Raw genomic sequence first — 21,317 nt, 5'->3', positions numbered from 1 at the left:
CCACATGACTCATGGGGGGGGGAGCGTCCCGTGACACAGTTCCATAGAGTAAAATATCAACTCTCCCTCTCTCCCTCCACGACAGCGTAAAACATCATCATTATATCATTCCAATTTAGACACCTCCATGTTATTCGTGGCTTTATAAAATTTCAAATCTAAAACAATCTTCTATTTTACCAGTGCAATATACAAATGCAATGTGTCCTGATTTTATTTTGTCATGAAATTTCCTTGACCTACAAGTTAATCATTTGCAGTCTCAATCATTTCTATTTAAAACCCACTCCAAAAATAAAACCATATGATGTAAAAATATCCCCACATCCCATAAACCAATATTTCAGTGACTCAAACAGCAGTTTGAACCTCCCACATTCAAATAAAACAACATAATATGGTCTCTCTGAGATTACAATAAACACGTTCATCACAAACATTTGGATTGATAACAGGCATAAATGCACTGACAGCCATGTTAGGTCATTAGAGGTCACCAGAACTTTTTATTGGAGCCTTTGTACAACACCCTCCAAACTGGAAAGTTGCCCAACCCCAACCCAAATTTCCCCCTAAACACTGTATTAGCACTTTCATTTAGGACATACTATTAGGAACTTATAGCAACTATATAAACCTTTACTGGGTACAGTGTGAAGATCTAAATGTTGAAGTCCATTAATGACCAGAAATAACTGTGACATGCCGCTTAAGTATGGAGTAAGGCCAATCATTGGGAATGGGTTCTCTCTGGTAGGCACTGCATTCCCAGTCTTCTGCCTCCAGACATTTTTTTCCACAGTTTTATGACAGTAGTGATATAATGGATGGACCTCAGGCCAAGCAGTGAAGCTACTGTCTGGGCATCAACGAAACCTGGTCTAGCCACATGCCCCACCTGATGCACTCTGGATGGTCTTTAAGGTATTCAAGACCTGAGTGAGTGGAATACAGGACTGTGATCAACAGCTTTGAGTGGGGTGGGATGAACAACCTCCAGCTCAATGTGGCTAAGACTAAAGATAAGATGCTGAATGTTAGAAGACCCAAGACCCACACAAACCCTGTATCTATACTGGGAGAGGAGATGGACATGATGAACATCTATTGCTACCTGGGTTTGCTAAACTGGATGTATAACAATAAGCAATCTACAAAGCAAATAGACAGACTCTGCTTTTTAAGAAAGCCGATGTCCTTTAATGTATGCAGCGGCAGCCTACAAACTTTCAGGCCAAGCCACACACTACACACAAGAAACAGGAATCACAGCACAACCTACAGCACAGGCAGAAAGAAAATGGAGAAGGACAGCATCAACTCCCTGCTCTTCACTAAAAAGAAACCACGATTTAAACTGTATAGGTGCACCACTCTTACCTGTTTGAAAACCATAGGTGGCACAAAAGTGACAAAAATGCAGAGTGGTGACTTTCAGCAACCAACAATAGTGTCTGGGGAGTGTCCAAATACTTATAAACCCGAATTACTAATGATCACTGCACTATTAGAATATTAGTGATATTTAAACATGAGAATAAAGAATTAAATAATCATCAGAACTGCCTAGAAAATTGCATTGAAAATTGTATATTAAATTACCATGCTGCGCTCAGTACCCAGTCAACTACATACACCTGCAGACACCGACAACCACTCTGCACACACCAGTCAAAACAGAATCAATCCAGTTATCCCAATCACCCACTGCTTATTACATTTTATTCACCTGTTTCTTATTTCCCTTTAAGTATTTATTCCCGCAGGTCCCATGAAGACTCATGTCACCTTAACCACCATAGGAGAATGTACTATGCCCTTCCAAACACGTATCCTGCTGCAAGCATCCCTGAATACCCTGTTACCCTCTAGGGTTGCTGTCATACTCATAGCCTTTTGTTGTTTGCCGCTTGCTGGGCCAGGCTGCTCTTTCTTTAGTTCATTGTAATAAATTTCTGCCTGCCTCTCCACTCTTGCCTCGCTCCCTGACTACAGCACCATGTCACACAAATGAGCTCAGAGAATGAAAGACTAATATAACAATAACAAAAGAAAGAAAGTAAACAAATTGATGATTTTTAAGAAATGCTTAATACTATATATCACAATAAAACACAGTTTATAAACAACATGAACGAAATCAATTAGTATTTCGTTCATTGTACAAGAGGTCAACATATACTATATATCACAATAAAACATAGCTCATAAATAATATAAATGAAATAAATGAGTATAGTATATTATTCATTGTACAAGAGCTCAACATTTACTTCAGCTTGGTTCAGTTTTGCTGTAATGACATTGAAATACACACCAGAAATACCACAAACTAAATGGTATGGACATCATTATGATTAACACTGAATAAATAACCACGCCTCCTGTGCCCAATTCACACCCACATTTACTGACAGGTCATCACAGCAAGGTGGCTATTTAAACCAGTGTAAAGCAGCCATCCAGACCTTCAGAGTACTGGGAGGCACAAAGTCCAACATGCAGATCACTTCAAGTCTGGTGTCATTTGTATCAGTGCTGTGGATGACTGTGTTCAGCCCTGCAGGATGTAAAGCAAACCCAGTCAGCTGCAGGCTGTGGACTGAGCCTCAGATACCTGGGCTTTCTATGAATGGAGATTTTGTCATTGGGGGGGTTTTCTCTATTCACTACTACAGATTAGAGCAGAACACCTACACCAGGCTACCACCACAGCCACAGTGCTCTGGGAGGTCTGTCTGTCTGTATGTTGGAGTACACAGTACAAACAGCAGTGTGTTTTATTAGAATTACAGAGAAACTATTGTTTTCAAATTCTGCTTTCCCATTTGCACCCATTTGTTATTGTGCCAGTGACACCTACAATGCAGAGTAAGCAGCACAAATATCTTTGTTTTTTATGTTGTGTGTTAATTTTTGAGTGTTGCTCTCTTCAAACAGCATGGACTTCAGGGATCTGCGCATCGCCCGTGCTATGGAGTTCGCCATCCATGAGATCAACAACAGAACGGATCTCCTGCCGGGTATTACTTTGGGCTACGAGATACATGACTCGTGCGAGTCCGTACCGAAGGCGATGAAATTTGCACTTCAGCTTGCGAACGGCATCGACCTGGTTTTCAATTACACAAATTTCTGTACAACGGCTGCAACCCCCACTGTACCTGCTGTCGTAGGAGATTCTATTACCATCCCGTCAATTAGTTTGGCCAGAACTCTCGGGCTTTTTGGAATTCCACTGGTAAATACTGTAGGCATCGCCTCATGATGGCATAGTTAAAAAATTATAGCTATCTCTAATCTTTTGCTATCATTGTTAGATATATTTAGTTAATGAAAACTAATGAGTGGGCCTCCATATAAGACTATGTAAGGTAAGGTAAATAGCCTACTGAAGTACGTTTAACATAAAAGATTATATCTCATAAATAGTCGCAAATAAAAAGGGAGTTGCTAAAAGAAGAATGAACTCAAACTACTCAAATAACAATTATGTCTTCTTTCATATCCTGACTGAATTACAGGTTAGTCATTACGCAACGTGCGCTTGTCTGAGCGATAAGAGGGAGTTTCCTACCTTCTTTAGAACCATACCTAGTGACGCACACCAAGCGGTTGCACTGGCGAGAATGGCGAAGTATTTCGGCTGGACATGGATTGGAGCAGTGCGCAGCGACACGGAATATGGAAATTACGGAATGGCAGCGTTCCTAAAGGCTGCTCAGGAGGAGGGGATCTGTGTGGAGTACTCCGAGGTGTATTCCAGGACACAACCGCGCAGGAAACTGGAGCGAGTGGCAAATATCATCCGCAGATCTACAGCCCGTGTAATAGTAGCGTTTGTTCAGTCAAGCGACCTACAGTTTCTTTTGGATGATCTGACACAGGAACCACCGACTGCGCTTCTCTGGATGGGCACCTCATGGATCATAAATCCAGAATTTTTGCGGTTTAACATATGCGCGGGTGCATTAGGTTTTGGGGTCACCCGCACAGTTATCCCAGGTTTTCGTGAGTTTCTACTAGATCTCTCTGCAAAAGAAGCCTCGAAATCGCCCCTGTTAACGGAATTTTGGGAGAGCTCATTCAGCTGTAGCCTAAAAGGGCGGACAGGCTCCTCAGAGTTCCTGCGGGAATGTGACGGCAGTGAGGATATTCGCGCGCTACAGAACCCATACACAGACACGTCTCAGCTGCGCATTTCTAACTTGGTGTATAAAGCTACATATGCCATAGCGCATGCACTCCACAGTGTTATCTGTAATGAAACTCATTGCGACAAGTCCATTAAATTCTCACCATGGCAGGTATAAATTCATTCAATTTAAAAACAAATTATATAAATATATATATATATATATATATATATATATATATATATATATATATATTTTAAATCAGCATCTTACATTTTTTTGAAACTCTCAGATATATAAGATGAGATGAGATAGACCTTATTAATTTTTCATGGACATACATTCAGTACCTGTTTTTAAAATACAAATAACATAGTGAATAAATATAATGCATACGCAAGCTATCATATTTACACATGCATTCGAACAAAACTTACATACACTGACAGCCTGTTGTATATGTTATTTGTATGTTTTACATGTGTAAAGATTTTTTTTTTTACAGAATCAGTCATTTATTTAAAGACTGCAGGGCTACAGGAGAATTAAGTTGTTTATAAAAGGAATTCACAGAATGCCATGACCTTTCACCTTTCCAGATACGTGACGAGCTCAAGAGAGTGAACTTCACCACAAAGAATGGTTATCAGGTCAGCTTTGATTCCAATGGAGATCCTGTGGCTGTCTATGAACTCATAAACTGGCAGTTTCAGAAGGATGGCACTTTAAATATGGTAACAGTGGGTGACTATGATGCATCCAAACTGAGAGGACAGGAGTTCAGAATGAGCAGTGCTATCCGCTGGGTGGGAGGACAGACAGAGGTAAAGTCTAACACCTTAACACCTTTTCTGATTTATATTTATGTGCTGTGCCATTCAAGCCTGGGGTTAAATTCAGCAAAGAATTTGTATTTGTGTTATTCTGTAATGTCATTTCCAGATGACAGTGTCTGTGTGCAGTGAGAGCTGCCCTCCAGGCACCAGGAAAGCTGTGCAGAAGGGAAGGCCTGTCTGCTGCTATGACTGTGTACCATGTGCAGAGGGAGAGATCAGTAACAAGACAGGTAGAATATCAATGCATAATGTAGAATGAAGATTTTAACACCATCTTTTATCTTGGTTGTTATTTTACACAATAAAGACATGCTTCTTTGTTGAGTGTATGGCAGAACACATCCTTGGACATATGCCTTTGTTTAAAATGCATTAGAAGGTTACAGTAAAAACTAATTTGTCCTATTAGCTTTGATTCAGACTGTTCCAGTGCAGAATAATGTCCTCCTCTAAGAATTCATTATGACATTCCCATTAAATTTATATTAAAGTATCCTTGTAAAATAATGACCACAGTGCTTAAGCAGCTATATCATGTCTACCACCACACTAAGCCTGCAGTAGTGAAAGTGGTAAGTAAACCCTTCCTGAGCATAAGGAAACTTTGAGAACAGCCAAATCTCAAAAGGAAAACAAGTTCCCCTTTGGGTCACCTACTGTAAAGATAAATATACAATGGTTTTGATGGAGAAAGACATGTTCTTGTTTTTTGATTCACTTGTGCTTTTATACTGTGTGCTTTAAAATGTATTATAAGGTCCTGTCCCTTATGTATTTATGTCTTTTTCAACTTCTTAGACTCTTTGGATTGTGTGCACTGCCCTCCTGAGTTCTGGCCAAACACCAAACAAGACAGCTGCCTCCCCAAGCCTGTTGAGTTCCTGTCCTGGGATGACACTCTAGCCATCATTCTGACAGGGTTCTCAATCACTGGGGCCTTCATGGCTGTGTGTGTTACTGCTGTCTTCTACAAACACAGGGCATCTCCCCTCGTCCGAGCCAACAACTCAGAGCTGAGCTTCCTGCTGCTCTTCTCTCTGACTCTGTGTTTCCTCTGTTCACTTACCTTCATTGGTCGGCCCTCTGAGTGGTCCTGTATGCTGCGTCACACAGCGTTTGGGATCACCTTCGTCCTCTGCATCTCCTGTGTTCTGGGGAAAACAATAGTTGTGTTAATGGCCTTCAGGGCTACACTTCCAGGCAGTAATGTCATGAAATGGTTTGGGCCTCCACAGCAGAGACTCAGTGTTCTTTCCTTTACTCTCATACAGGTTATTATATGTCTGGTTTGGTTAAAAATATCACCTCCATTTCCCTTCAAAAATCTAAAGCACTACAAAGAACAGATAATCTTGGAATGTGACTTAGGTTCCGCTATAGGTTTCTGGGCTGTACTGGGTTACATAGGATTCCTGGCTCTTTTATGTTTTATATTGGCCTTTCTAGCACGGAAGCTGCCTGATAAATTTAATGAAGCCAAATTCATCACATTCAGCATGCTCATATTCTGTGCAGTTTGGATCACCTTTATTCCAGCTTACGTCAGCTCTCCTGGAAAATTCACTGTAGCTGTGGAGATATTTGCCATTCTGGCTTCAAGCTTTGGTTTAATTCTTTGTATTTTTGCTCCCAAATGTTTCATAATTGTGTTTAGGCCAGAGCAGAATACCAAGAAGCACCTTATGAGTAAAGTGCCATCTAAACCTCTTTAAAACCTTCATATGAATAGGACAGGTACTTCATATGAATAGGACAGGTAAGATCCAGCACTTTATCCAAACTATGCTGAGATAAAATTACATTTATATGTACATATCTTTTATGTTTATATATGCTTTATATACATGAATTACATCACTGGCAAAAAATGTAGAAATCCCCACTGAATCAAGATTTTTACAGACCTAATTTTATGACATTGTGTAAATAAATTTGGGTTTATTTCGGTATTAAATAAGTTTTATGTACAAATATAGGCTTTTTAATTTGTTTTTATGTTCCTAAATTTAAATATATTAATTTATGAGAATTGCATGAACATCATTAACATTAGAATTTAGAGTTGAGTCCAGTAAAAAAGAAACACTAAAAATATAGTTTCTGCCTGCTTATAATCGATGGTTCATGTCTATGAAGGAGACGTAGAAGTAGCCCATGTATTTGACATGACTGGTCACATCACAAGACAACATCATAAACTGTCATGGGAGTACAATGCACAAGAACAAAGGAGGAAGCAAATGTGAGTCTCCAACTGAAAAGTTTAATGACTGAAAACACAGTTGAATATAAAAGTGCACTAAACAGAACTAAAGAAAGTCAGCCTAACAGTATCAGTGACTGACAACAGTCATGCAAACAAAAAAGGCTTTAAAAGGCTGAAAAATTAACATAATACACAGGTAGTGCAGTGAATGAACCTGGGATTTGGCATTAAACCAACACTAAGAACATGTAAAACAGAAAACAAAACAAAGAAAAGCCTTGTTCAACGTCATCATCGTCTGATGGAGGCTACTGGTGGGGGGGCACCATCAAACCATCATATGTATTGAAATACATTTCAATTAAAATTTGAATCTGCAGTTAATTTTTAATGTTTCTAATATTCATTCTTAGAACTGAGTTTGGCCCTCAGTATCAAATGCAGTATTCAGTAGCAATGACTACTACATTTACTCAATTTAATGAACTGAGTATACCAAATGTTAAAAGTATTCTGAGAATGGTGTGACTGATGGGGGAAAAAAGGGATCCTCTGGATGTAAGCAACTCATCAACATAAGCACTCAGAGAACGCCAAGAACTGTTCAGACAAACGGGCAGTGCACAGTTAAGCAAATTGCAGCCAAATACAACAGTGGCACTTCAATTAACATGACCGAATTCACAACTTGAATTTTCCTTGACATGGATGGGCTATGACAGCAGACCACCAGATTCGGTTCCATTGCTGTCTAAGGGAAACAGACAGACAAGACCTGAGTGGGCAAAAGAGCACAAAAACTGGATCACTGAGAAGTGGACACACATTGCTTGATCAAAGGAATCCAGATTTCTGTTGCACTGTGCTGATAAGAAAGTCAGAATTTGTTGCAAGCAGCATAAATCGATAAGCCCTTCTTGTCAGGTGTCAACACTTCAGGCTCTTGGATATGGAGTAATGGTGTGGGCAATGTTTTCTTGGCACACCCTGGGTCCTCTGATACCTGTGGATGGATGTCTGGAGAGTAGACTCTGCCTTTCTCCATCATGAACTGAGAGACCTCCCTTGTTGGTGGCTCCTAGCCCACCTTGTGTTGGGTGGGCACCAGGCTTTGTCACGTTGTGTTTTATGTGTGTATGTGCGCGGCAGCCTGGGGTTCGCTGTCCTGGGGATAGACATGTTGGGAGCCGTGCCCCTGTTCATCTTTGTGCCTCTGTTCACCATCTTATTGTCTGTGTTCATGATCATCGCTTGTGTTATATGTGAGTGCCGATGTCTTCAGTGTTTGTTAATAAACATCTGTCTCTGTTGAGTGATTCCGACGTCCTGCTCCTTGCCCTGCAGCACTCGGGCCTTTACAATTACATAATTCCATTCAGACACCTCCATGTTATTTATTTCTTTATAAAATAAACTATAATAAACACAGTTGTCACAAACATTTGGATTGATAACTTCATTATTATCCCCATGAGAGTAATGTCAGTTTTATCCCTATGTTATATAGTATGTCATTAGAGGTCACAAGACCTTTTTGTTGGAGGCTTTCTTTATGCAGCAGTGTGCTGGGGCAGGGGCAACTGGATAAACTAATCAGAAATTCTGGACAGGTCATTGGTACTGACATGGACTCCTTCAAATTGGCTGTGAATCTTGACACAGCTGCTGACAATCATAAACAATTCCTCTCATTCTCTCCATGCTTACCTAACAAAACAGCAGACCATCTTCAGACATCCAAACATACTGTAGAAGGGACCAGTACAGAAGATTATAAGACCCACTGCAATCAGACTCTAACTGCACTCAGTAGTGAAGACTACAAATAATCCCTGATTAGGGTGGGCTTTCTCTCACCTGTGGTCCATGCACAGGAACCATGATCCGCCCGGTGCCATGATGCTGAGAACAAAGCCATAAACGGACTAGCTGATAGTTGTCCATGATGGCATGGCTTTCTAAACCTTCCCCCTCTTCTTGGGCATCATAAAACCCACAGATTGAAATGTGGGTTTTACTAGCCTGTTATACTTCAAGGAACTGTGACCATAAATTTTATCAAACTCATAGCCTTACCAGGACAACCAACTTTTCTCATTCTACAGAGGTATGTTCACATATATATAGATATATATGTAGTAGTAGTTGTTGTAGTAGTAGTTATTCACTTGGTCCACCACGACTCTAGTTTGTGTTAATTCGTTTGGTGATTTTGTTTCCTACATTTGTTATTAGTTATTACATCTGTGAGTCAAGAGTGATGTTCTAATTTTTGGTAGATGAGAAATAATCACATTACGGAACTGGAGACTTTCATGGGTTGAGACTGAATTAATAATCATCAATAAATTAGTTAAAATTAATGCTTTCCCTGTTAATCAGGGTTGTGCCCCAATTAAACTTATCAACTGTGATTGCCGGTTTAATAAAGTGTCAAAATTGCTACAACCCTGTGTTAGATGGGATTACTGAAAATTTCTCAAGACAATGTCAGTCCATATGACACACTCCTGCTTTTGTTACTTGCACTGTATTTATTTGCTTCATCTTTATTTTTGACTGCTACCTTATTCTGTACAATCACACTTTAGTATAATCACTTGACACTTTACCAACAATCTCTCTTCATAAGACTTGCATATGACCTGCATATTGTCTCTTGGTGTATCCTTGTTGGATTTGGTGTTTGTAGCATCCTCTGTACTTCATGTGCTTTGTATGCTACTGTGGCAAAACCATCCATCCATAAACCCATCCAAACACTGACACACCCCAGGAAGGCATGTTAGCACTACAGCACTTGAGAGCCTTAGGCCTGTTGGACCTGAGATGTGTTGGCCTGAGATACCAAAAGCAAAGGCCAGACAACCTGAAGTCCACAAGATGGGTACCACAGTGCCTACCAAGTCTTGTATTATGGAACCCATCAAAAGAGACGGTACAGAGACCGTTAGAGCAATATGTGTGATAACTGCATCTGATGAAGCAGGAGTTACCATGGATGGACAAGCCACACACTACTGTGTAGACTACAAGAAACAGGAATCACAGCATAACCTATAGCACAGGAAGAAGGAGAATGGATGAGAGAAAACCAAGCCAAGGACAGCATCAAGCCCTCATTTGCTAAATATGACCCTACTTTTGTCTAGGTAGATGTGATAGTGTAAAAAAGAATGGAAACAAAAAAACCCTCCCTGCTCTTCACTAATAAGAAACCAAAATTTAAAGGGAGCTGCTCCTGCTCTCTAAGCTACAGGACTAGACAGCAGAATTCCTTAGTGCTGCAAAACTGTATGGGTGCACCACTCTTACCTGTTTGAAAGCCATAGGTGGCACAAAAGTGGTGACTTTCAGCAAACGAAAATACTGACTGTGGGAGTCCAAATACTTATGAACTGAACTATTAATGATTACTATGCTATTAGAATATTAGTCATATTTAAACATGAGAAAATTCAATTTGTTATGAAAATTGTATATTTTGTCAACAATATACACCTGCACACACTGACAACCAATCTGCACACACCAATCACGATATCCGATCACTCCTGTTATCCCAATCACCCACTGATTAGTAGATTTTGCTCAGCTGTTTCTTGTTTCACTTTAAGCATTTATTCCCACAGGGCCTGTGTAAGCTCGCTTTGTAATAAAAGGGTGTTTGTCCTACTTATGGCTATCAGTTGTTTGCTGCTTGCTGGGCCAGGCTGCTCTTTCTTTAGTTCATTATAATAAACTTCTACCTGCCTCTCCACTCCCTGACTACAGTGCCATGTCAGACAAATGAGCTCAGAGGATGAAAGACTAATGTGAAAATAATAGAAAGTAAACAAATTGATTTTTTTTTAAATTCATAATACTATATATCACAATAAAACATAGCTCATAAATAATATAAATGAAATAAATGAGTATAGTATTTTATTCATTGTACAAGAGCTCAACATTTACTTCAGCTTGGTTCAGTTTTGCTGTAATGACATTGCAATACACACCAGAAACACCCCAAACTAAATAGAATGGACATCATTATTATTAACACTGAATACATAACCACGCCTCCTGTGCCCAATTCACACCCACATTTACTGACAGGTCATCACTGTAAGGTGGCTATTTAAAACAGTCTAAAGCAGCCATCTAGGCCTTCAGAGCCTGATCACTTAACCATGCAGATCACTTCAAGTCTGATGTCATTTGTATCAGTGCTGTGGATGACTGTGTTCAGCCCTGCAGAATGTAAAGCAAACCCAGTCAGCTGCAGGCTGTGGAGTGATCCTCAAATGCCTGTTTTGTCAATGAATGGAGATTTTGTGATCGGGGGCATTTTCTCTATTCACTACTACATTCGATTAGAGCAGAACATCTACACCATGATTCCAGCACAGCCACAGTGCGCTGGGAGGTCTGTCCGTCAGGTTGGACTGCACAGTACAAGCAGCAGGGCATTTTGTTAAAGCTGTCATTGTTTTCAAATTATGTTTTCTAGTTTTCTTCTGCAACTATTTGTTATTGTGCCAGTGACACCTAAATACTGAGTAAGCAACACAAAAAATCTTTGTTTTCATTTTAAGTGGGGTTATTTTTATGTCTTACTGTCTTCAAACAGCATCGACTTCAGGGAGCTGCGCATCGCCCGTGCTATGGAGTTCGCCATCCACGAGATCAACAACAGAACGGATCTCCTGCCGGGTATCACGTTGGGTTACCAGATACACGACTCGTGCGAATCCGTACCGATGGCGATCAAATTTGCACTTCAGTTTGCGAACGGCTTGGACCTGGTTTTCAATTACACAAATTTCTGTTCAAGATCTGCAGCGCCCACTGTACCTGCTGTGGTAGGAGATTCTGCTACCACCCCGTCAATTAGTTTGGCCAGAACGCTGGGTGCTTTTGGAATTCCACAGGTGAATACTGTAGGCATCGACACATAATGGCATAATTAAAATAGATCTGGCAATCTCTAATCTTTGGCTATGGCTTATATAAAATATATAATAGCTCTATACCATAAATAGTCACTAATAAAAAGGGAGTGGCTTAAAGAAATATGAACTCAGGCTACTCAAACAACAATTCTGTCTCTTTTCATATTTTGATTGAATTACAGGTGAGTCATTACGCAACGTGCGCTTGTCTGAGCGATAAGAAAGAGTTTCCTACCTTCTTTAGAACCATACCTAGTGACGAACACCAAGCGGTTGCACTGGCGAGAATGGTGAAGTATTTTGGCTGGACATGGATTGGGGCAGTGCGCAGCGACACGGAATATGGAAATTACGGAATGGCAACGTTTCTAAAGGCTGCGGACGCAGAGGGGATCTGTGTGGAGTACTCCGAAGTGTACTACAGGACACAACCGCGTAGTAAACTAGAGAGAGTAGCAAATGTCATCCGCAAATCTACAGCCCGTGTAATAGTAGCGTTTCTAGGGACAGGCGACATGAAGTTTATTATAGAGGAATTGGCACGACAACCATCGCCTCCGCTTCAGTGGATAGGCAGCGAGGCCTGGGTCACAGATCCAGACTTTTTGCGCTTTAATATGTGCGCTGGCTCTGTAGGTTTTGGGGTCCCCCGGTCAGTTATCCCGGGTCTCCGTGATTTTCTACTAGACCTCTCTCCAGCACAAGCATCGAAAATTCCCGTGTTAACCGAATTTTGGGAGAGCTCGTTCAGCTGTAGCCTAAAAGGGCGGACAGGCTCCTCAGACTTCCTGCGGGAATGTGACGGCAGTGAGGACATCCGCGCGCTACAGAACCCATACACAGACACGTCTCAGCTGCGCGTAACTAACATGGTGTATAAAGCTACATATGCCATAGCGCATGCTATACATGGTGTTATTTGTAAAGATACACAGTGCAACAAGTCCATTAAATTCACTCCATGGGAGGTATGGAACTACTTTAATGCTGTATTTTTAAAACCACCTTTACTAATAAGTCGAAGTCCGTGAGTTGCGTTATTATTGAAATAACATTAGATGTACTTAATATTATTTAATATTATTCATGAATAATGGTATTTTCAGAAGAGGAATAGTAAATTAATCAAATACAAACTGTGGACTACAATTTAAGTGTAAGTTCTCAGAAAGCAAAAATGATTATATATTACTTTTAATTAATGGCATTTTGTTACTAATTATTATTTACCCATGCAGTTACTCGGTCAGCTCAAGAGAGTGAACTTCACCACAAAGAATGGATTTCAAGTCAATTTTGACTCAAATGGCAATCCTGCAGCTCTGTATGAGCTCATAAACTGGCAGTTTAAGAAAGATGGCACTTTAAATATTGTGACGGTGGGCTATTATGACTCGTCCAATCCGAGAGGACAGGAGTTCAGAATAAGCAGTGCTATCCACTGGCTAGGAGGACAGTCAGAGGTACAGTATAACACATCCTTTACTTAGTACAAAGGATTTTCTGATTAATTGATATTTATGTGTTAGTGAAGGGAAAACACAAACTATCATTCTACGGCACTCAAGCCTGGGTCTCAATTCAGAAAAGGATTTGTATTTGTGTCGTTCTCCAATGCCTTTCCCAGGTTCCAGTGTCTGTGTGCAGTGAGAGCTGTCCTCCAGGCACCAGGAAGGCTGTGCAGAAGGGAAGGCCTGTCTGCTGCTATGACTGTATACCATGTGCAGAGGGAGAGATCAGTAACAAGACAGGTTGTGTATCACCGAACATGTGAAATGAAGGTTTTCTTCCCTTGTTAAAATGTAAACATTAATTTTATGTTTATGTTGAAAACATTAGTTCACTTTACATGAAAACTGAAATTTCAGTAAAACTTTGTTTGAGCTAATAATTACATTTTTTCATATAACAGTATGTGTGAAACAGTAGTGCAGAGGGAGAGATCAGTAACAAGACAGGTTGCATAATCTCAGTGCATAATGTAGAATGAAGATTTTAACTGTATGGCAGAACATATCCTTGAACACAGACCTTTTCTGTCTTTGTTTAAAATGCATTAAAAGGTTACAGTAACAACTAATTATTAATTTGTCCTATTAACTTTGAAGCAGAATGTGCCAATGCAGAAGTGTTCTCCTTTAAAAATTCCTTATGAAATCCCCATTAAATTTATTTTAAAGTATCCTTGTAAAATAATGAACACAGTTCTTATGCATCTCTATCATGTCCATGGCCACATTAAGCTTACAGTAGTGAGTCAGTAGTCAGAAACCCTTCCTGAGCATACTAAGGAAAACAGGTTCCCGTTGGGCTCACCTACTGTAAAGATAAAATATAAAATGATTTTGCTGAGGAAATACATGTTTTAGTTTCTTCACTTGTGCTTTTGTACCGTGTGCTGCAAAACATAATTCAAGGTTCTGTCTTTCAGACTCTTTGGATTGTGTGCACTGCCCTCCTGAATTCTGGCCAAACACCAAACAAGACAGCTGCCTCCCCAAGTCTGTTGAGTTCCTGTCCTGGGACGACACTCTAGCCATCATTCTGATAGTATTCTCTATCACTGGAGCCTTCATGGCTGTTTGTGTGATTGCTGTCTTTTATAAACACAGAACATCTCCCATTGTCCGAGCCAACAACTCAGAGCTGAGTTTCCTGCTGCTCTTCTCTCTGACTCTGTGTTTCCTCTGTTCACTTACTTTCATTGGTCGGCCCTCTGAGTGGTCCTGTATGCTGCGCCACACAGCGTTTGGGATCACCTTCGTCCTCTGCATCTCCTGTGTTCTGGGGAAAACTATAGTGGTGTTAATAGCCTTCAGGGCTACACTTCCAGGTAGTAATGTCATGAAATGGTTTGGGCCTGTACAGCAGAGACTCAGCGTTCTTTCCTTTACTCTAATACAGGTCCTTATATGTTTGGTTTGGTTAAAAATATCACCACCACTGCCATTCAAAAATCTAAATCACTACAAAGAACAGATAATTTTGGAATGTGGCTTAGGCTCAGCTATAGGTTTCTGGGCTGTGCTGGGCTACATAGGTTTCCTGGCTCTCTTGTGTTTTATTTTGGCTTTTCTAGCACGGAAGTTGCCTGATAACTTTAATGAAGCCAAATTCATCACATTCAGCATGCTCATATTCTGTGCAGTTTGGATCACTTTTATTCCAGCTTATGTCAGCTCTCCTGGAAAATTCACTGTAGCTGTGGAGATATTTGCCATTCTGGCTTCAAGCTTTGGTTTGATTATTTGTATTTTTGCTCCAAAATGTTTTATAATTGTGTTTAGACCAGAGCAGAATACCAAGAAACACCTTATGAGTAAAGTGCCTTCGAAAGCTCTTTAAAACCTTCATATGAATAGAACAGGTAACATGGAAATATAAGGAAACATTAAAGTCCAGCTTCTTTTACAAAATGTTATAAGTACTTTTGCATGTATATGTCTATTATGTTTATATGTTTTATACATTACTGAATTACATTACTGGCAAAAATGTAGAAAACCTGAATTAAACTAAAATGCCTAAATACTGCATATACCAGTTAATTGAATATTTTCTCTAATATCTCCAAACCTTATTTTATCACAATGTTTATTAATTTATTTTTGTATTAAATGAGCTTCATGTAAAAATATAGGCTTTTTTCATCTCCATGTGATTTTCATAAATTTAAATGTATTAATTTTTGAGAATTGCATGGGCATCATTGATATTAAAATGTAGTTTATTCCATTAAAGTAATGCATTACAATTATAGTTTCTGCCTGCTGGTAATCAATGGTTTACACAAATCTATGAAGGAGACATAAAAGTAGCCCATGTATTTGACACGCTTAGTCATTTCACTGGATAACATACTGAACTATATGTAATGAAATATATCTAACGTTTGTCTTGAATATGCAGTTAATTTTTAGATGTTTCTATTATTCCTGTTTATTACTTAGTTGGGTCTCAGAATTTGAATGTTTATTACATCAATAAAACTGCAATCCATTACTCATTCATATAGTATAAAAACTAGCCTGACTACATCAGTTAAATGGACAAAAAAGAGCAATCCTCCCTCCACCACAGTGCAAAACGCATCTACATTATGTAACCAAGACAGACACATACGAAGCAGAGGATCCACTTGCTAGAGGTTTTATTTAGTTTACGGGGAAGGGGGAACTGAAGGGAGAGGCTTTAGGGCCTTGACCACTGCAAGTCAGGTAAGCAGGAGTTAGCTGGTCATCCTGGTCAGGCCAGTCTGAGGTCAAAAACACGAAGCAGAGTCTGAAAGACATCCAGGGGTCAGCTAGGAGACAAGGTCTGAAAAACAGGCAGAGCTTGGCAACTAGGAAGACAAACACATACAAAGAAGGCTTGGTATGTGACACGAGAGCAGCAATTCTTCGCAAAGAGAGTGCAAGAGAGAGGAGGTTAAATATGAGGGTAGCAGGAGAGAGAATAGTCAACAAGTGTGTTTGATTAATATTCCACGGAACCAGATCGGAGACGTAGGTGGGAAGAGGTGGGCTTGGCAGTGCTGGGATGTGCATTGTTCATGTGACACATTACACCATTCTACTTAAGACACCTCCAGACACCTTCATGGCTTTATAAAATTTAAAGTCAAAAACAATCACGGACTTCACCAGTAAAAAAAAGGCAATACATCCTGATGTTATTCTGTTGCTTTGCTTGACCTACAATAAAATCAACTGTATGTCAAACTCAAAAAATGTTTGTTTCACTCTTTGGAGGCACAGTTCTTGGGCTATACGCTAAGTGAAAATGGGGTTAGTATAAATGATGATAAAATCAAGATGGTGTCAAATCAAGATGGTGGAATGTTTCAGTACAGCCCATATCCTGGCTTCTGAATCCTAACCTCCCTTTTATAGTCCAAATGGATGCTTCTGAGACGAGCATTGGAACAGTATAGCCACAACGACAGGGATCCCCCATCCTCCGCCCATGATTTTTCCGAGGTAGGCAACCATAAATTTCTCGCCATGAAGGCGGCATTTGAAGAATGGCAACATTGGCTAGAAGGAGCCCACTTTCCATTTTCGGTTCTCAATGATCAGAGAAATTTGGAATATAGCAAAGCTGCAAAATGACTTAATCCAAGGCAGGCCAGGTAGGCACTGTTCTTCACTCCTTTCAATTTTACTGAGCTACAGACACAGGTCCTAAAATGGTAAGGCAGATGCACTGTCACACCTACATGAAGGCGAGTAAAAAACACCTTCTACAGAGACTATACTCAGTTCCTCCTGTATTATAGCTCCCATCAGGTGGGACATCATGAAAACAATAAGATAAAAAACAGCAATCTGAACCCATACCCACAGACTGTCAATCAGACAAAACCTACGTTCCCAGTAACGTCCCACCCACTCTTCTGCAGTGGATACACACCTCCCACAGCTCTGGTCATCCTGGCATTCATCAAACATTCACACTACAGAACAAATTCAGGTGGCCATCCATGTGTCAGGATACCAAAGCATTTGAGGAAACCTGTCAAGTTTGTGCTCAAAGCAAGGTTCCAAGGCAATTAAAGGCAGGACTATTAGAACCATTACCGGTACCCACCCAACAGACCATGGTCACACATGAACTTTAAACATTAAACTTTAACTTAATGTTAAACTTTTAAACATTAAAATGTAAACTTTAAACTTTAACACATAAACTTTATCACAGATCTGCCTCCTTCCCAAGGCAACACTGTCATTCTAGTAACCATTGACAGGTTTTCTAAGGCCTGATGTTTAGTAACAATGAGGAAGTTAGCACTTGAAACAGCTGAAGTGTTGTTCAAAGAGGCGTTTCAGCTTTTCAGTATTCCTGAGTATCCGATCGTGGGGTCCAGGTCACCACTTGTGTTTTGACCGCCTTTTTAAAATTGTTAAAGGTGTCAGTGAGCCCATCTTTGGGCTAACATCTGCAATCAAATTGTCAAGTGCAATGTGTCAATCAAGAGATCAGGTGGTTTCTCAATTCATATTCAGCAATAACCAGGAGGACTGGAGTTGGTTTCTTCTTTGGGCTGAGTATGCCAAAAACTCTCTTATAAATTCCTCTACAGGTATGACACCCTTTTAGTGCATGCTAGGCTTCCAGTCTCCTCTGTTTCTGTGGTCAGGTGAGCCCTCTGGAGTTCTCGCGGTGGTGACTTGATGTGGTGCAGTGGAGGCACCTGGGAACAAGCACATGTGCAGTTACAACATGCAGTCTGGAAGCAAAAACTACAAGCAGACTGACACCAGAGGACTGCTCCCACCTACCAGCCTGGACAGAAAGTAAGGATCCTGGATCCATCGCTCATTGAGGACTTCCATCACGTACATCCTGATAGACCCGCTCCATGCCGCCAGGGCAGTCCTCATCGCTGCTCATCAGCTTCGGCTGGGGCCAATCGTGGGGAGGGGGTTACTGTCAGTGAAGGTGATTCGGAACACATGTCTGCCCACCAGAGGTCCTCATCCCCCAAATTCTAATGATCTCCATGGCAGCTGATCTCACTCACCTGCAACTTATTAACGCTGCTATATAAAGCCTCCAGGAGTTTGGAACCATTCTGAAGTATTGCCTACAGTCTCTGTGCAAACTAAGTTATTCCCTTGTATTCCTGCTGTTTTTGCCTGTTGATCTCTTGCCTGTTTTTGTGGATGCTGGATTTTTGCCTTGCTCTTTTGTACTGTTTCCTGTCGCTGATCCTGGTTTATTCTGATCCTCATCTGTGTAACCTGAGATTCCTTCGTCTTGTCCTTGTTTGTCAATAAATTTGCCTGCTCATGGATCCCACTTCAGAGTCTAATTCTAATTTGTTGGTCAGGCAGACAGCATCCATAATGATAGACAAAGACAAAAGCCAAAGATAAGCTATAAATAATACCAGAACACAGAAAATGCCAAAAAAACAAACAAACAAACAAAAAAACAATACAAAAAACAGCTTGGCCAAGTAGGTTTAAAATGCAAGGCATCACAAAACACAATGGACAGACAGTATATATGGGGACATTTATACACATGAAATGTATGATGTGTTTCCCCATGGCCCAGGAATGTTATTTTGCTTCATTATATATTTGCACATGAATGGTGACAATGCCATTTTTAGTGCTTTTACAACTACTGTGTGTGAGAGCTGTATTCCTGTCACTCTAGAAATACTATCCCATGACATGAATCAAAATACTTTGCTGTTCTTTTAGTTTTTCTCTCCTCATAAGACTTCTCTATTTTTTATTTAAAGAATAAATAAAATTGTTACTGTCCCTAACTCATCCACCTTGCAGATGTCTGCCTCTCCCTGTTACTGATTACTGGTCACGCCTATGACGTGTTTTACCTGCCTATTTAAACCTTGTCTTCCCCATCACTATTTGTGAAGTTTCATACTGTTTTGCTGATTCTTTGTTATTGACCTTTACTGCCTGTTATTAAGTTCATTTGGCTTGCAACTGAATCCTGTCTCCTTGGCAATCCCCTGATGCAAAAGCGATTTGCCTGCTTTTCGTGTTTTATTAGATAAGTAACTCTTTACTGGCCCCTGGCTGTTGTTTGTGGGTGCCAGTAAACACATGCAAGGTCAGCTGCTCCCCACCATTCAGGAAGATTGTCCTGTCTGCTTTGACTCAGCTTGATAGTCACAATCAAAGGGTAAAGAGCCATATCTGATAACTTGTTCTTTATTTGTAAAAGGCCAAATGTATTTCTATTCTGAATGTTATTGGTCTAACTTTAATGGAAAAGTATGTATCGCTAAAGTTGATTTTCTTTCCCATCATGCAATGAGGGTAACCAGTGCAGCAACAGCTGAGGTAGGTGCATTTATCATTATAGTTGCATTTGCAGTCTTACCTCAGTAACACTTCCATAGAATGCATGAGTAGTAACAGAATACATGTACTGGCATAACACAATATGGTAGCTGTAATCTATTACAAGTGTAGAAAAAAGGCAGTAATTAAATTAGTGATAGATGTAAAGATAAGGTGATCACCATACTTTTACATGCAATCTTGCTATTAATTACTACCAAGAGTACATTACAACTTAACAGTCCATGTAAAAGTCTGTGGACCATAGCCAATACCTTTAAATGGGAGTACTTTCTTCAGCAAATTTTTTAAATATAGATGAGTCCACTGCAGAAGCATAGTTTGAATCAGTTTATTGTTCCAAAGCACCAAAGGTTTGGTGCAAAGAACTTTGTTCTCACTGATGCCAAAATATTATATACCTATCCGGGATGATTAAAAAATAATCCAAAAATAAACACTAGATTAGGTGTAATGGGGCTCAAAACCAGGTCAGATAGGTGAAGACACCAACAGCCTACTGGGTGAGCTACCACATTTTAGTGATGGTAGGCCCATGTGCAAAATATCTAAGAACAGGTAAGAGAAGTATATTTAAAAAAAAAAAAAAAAAAAAAAAAAAAAAAAAGTAGGGAGTTGAACCCCAGCCGCTTTGCTGCGAGGCAAATGGAGGACGACAAAACGAGAGCAAAAACTAAACACCGTGCCGAGCATGGAAAAAGGAATAAACAAGGGATGCCATGTGAAGAATGGCAGCCCCAATGCACTCAGGAAAACCAAACTAAAACTTCCCAAACAGAACCAGAAAACAGTGAGGAACTTTAATGGCTAAGAGAGAGAAAACTGGAGAAAGGAGGGTACGTGTAAAAACACAGACACCCTCACAGAGAAGAAGAGAGCATAAAGGCTCACAGACCTCAACAACAAAAGTTACCAGCTAGGCGCTTGGCTCAAAACTTGAGCAAAGACCCAGCACTAAGTGACTGGGTCACTGGGCTTATAAAGACCTAGCCCAGCTGTTGGCCATCAAGCCTGATTAGTAGCGTGCCTGACTCAAGGACTCCCTCTGGTGGCCAGAGGGGGCCTCAGCCTGGTGCCATCCCTTACATGAGGTTAATTTAATACAGTAGTCATTTGGTTAAGATTACAGATACGTTCTTTTAACAGGTAATCAATAATCTGTAACAGAACACATTTTTAAAGTAACACTTCCAACTCTGCTATATACCAGAAAGACCCACAACAAAAAGGTATGGTAACAATCAGGAGTAATACTGAATACATAACCACACCTCCTGTCACCAATACAAACCCAATGTATTTGCAAAACTCATGGGAACATAGCTATTTAAACCAGTGTAAAGCAGACATCTAGA

The 21,317-nt window shown here is 40.2% G+C and overlaps 2 protein-coding genes across 2 annotated transcripts; both read left to right on the top strand.

Annotated features, from left to right (window-relative positions):
• The first annotated feature begins 2,513 nt into the window (after positions 1-2,513).
• Positions 2,514-6,846, top strand: LOC118241217 (extracellular calcium-sensing receptor-like). Its single transcript, XM_081715779.1, has 6 exons — positions 2,514-2,732; positions 2,941-3,241; positions 3,525-4,307; positions 4,736-4,960; positions 5,079-5,202; positions 5,771-6,846. The coding sequence occupies exons 1-6, from the start codon at positions 2,545-2,547 to the stop codon at positions 6,682-6,684; spliced, it is 2,535 nt and encodes an 844-aa protein (XP_081571905.1). The 5' UTR covers positions 2,514-2,544; the 3' UTR covers positions 6,685-6,846.
• Positions 6,847-11,452: 4,606 nt separating this feature from the next.
• LOC118241253 (extracellular calcium-sensing receptor-like) lies at positions 11,453-15,551 on the top strand. The gene is made up of 6 exons (XM_035525599.2): positions 11,453-11,589; positions 11,794-12,094; positions 12,298-13,083; positions 13,354-13,578; positions 13,743-13,866; positions 14,547-15,551. The coding sequence occupies exons 1-6, from the start codon at positions 11,468-11,470 to the stop codon at positions 15,458-15,460; spliced, it is 2,472 nt and encodes an 823-aa protein (XP_035381492.1). The 5' UTR covers positions 11,453-11,467; the 3' UTR covers positions 15,461-15,551.
• The last annotated feature ends 5,766 nt before the right edge of the window (positions 15,552-21,317 follow it).

This window comes from Electrophorus electricus, chromosome 6 (assembly GCF_041902795.1).
Source record: "Electrophorus electricus isolate QZ-2024a chromosome 6, ASM4190279v1, whole genome shotgun sequence".
NCBI lineage: Eukaryota > Metazoa > Chordata > Actinopteri > Gymnotiformes > Gymnotidae > Electrophorus > Electrophorus electricus.
Note: the sequence above shows the minus strand (reverse complement) of the source record. Positions and strands in the feature narration are given on the sequence as shown.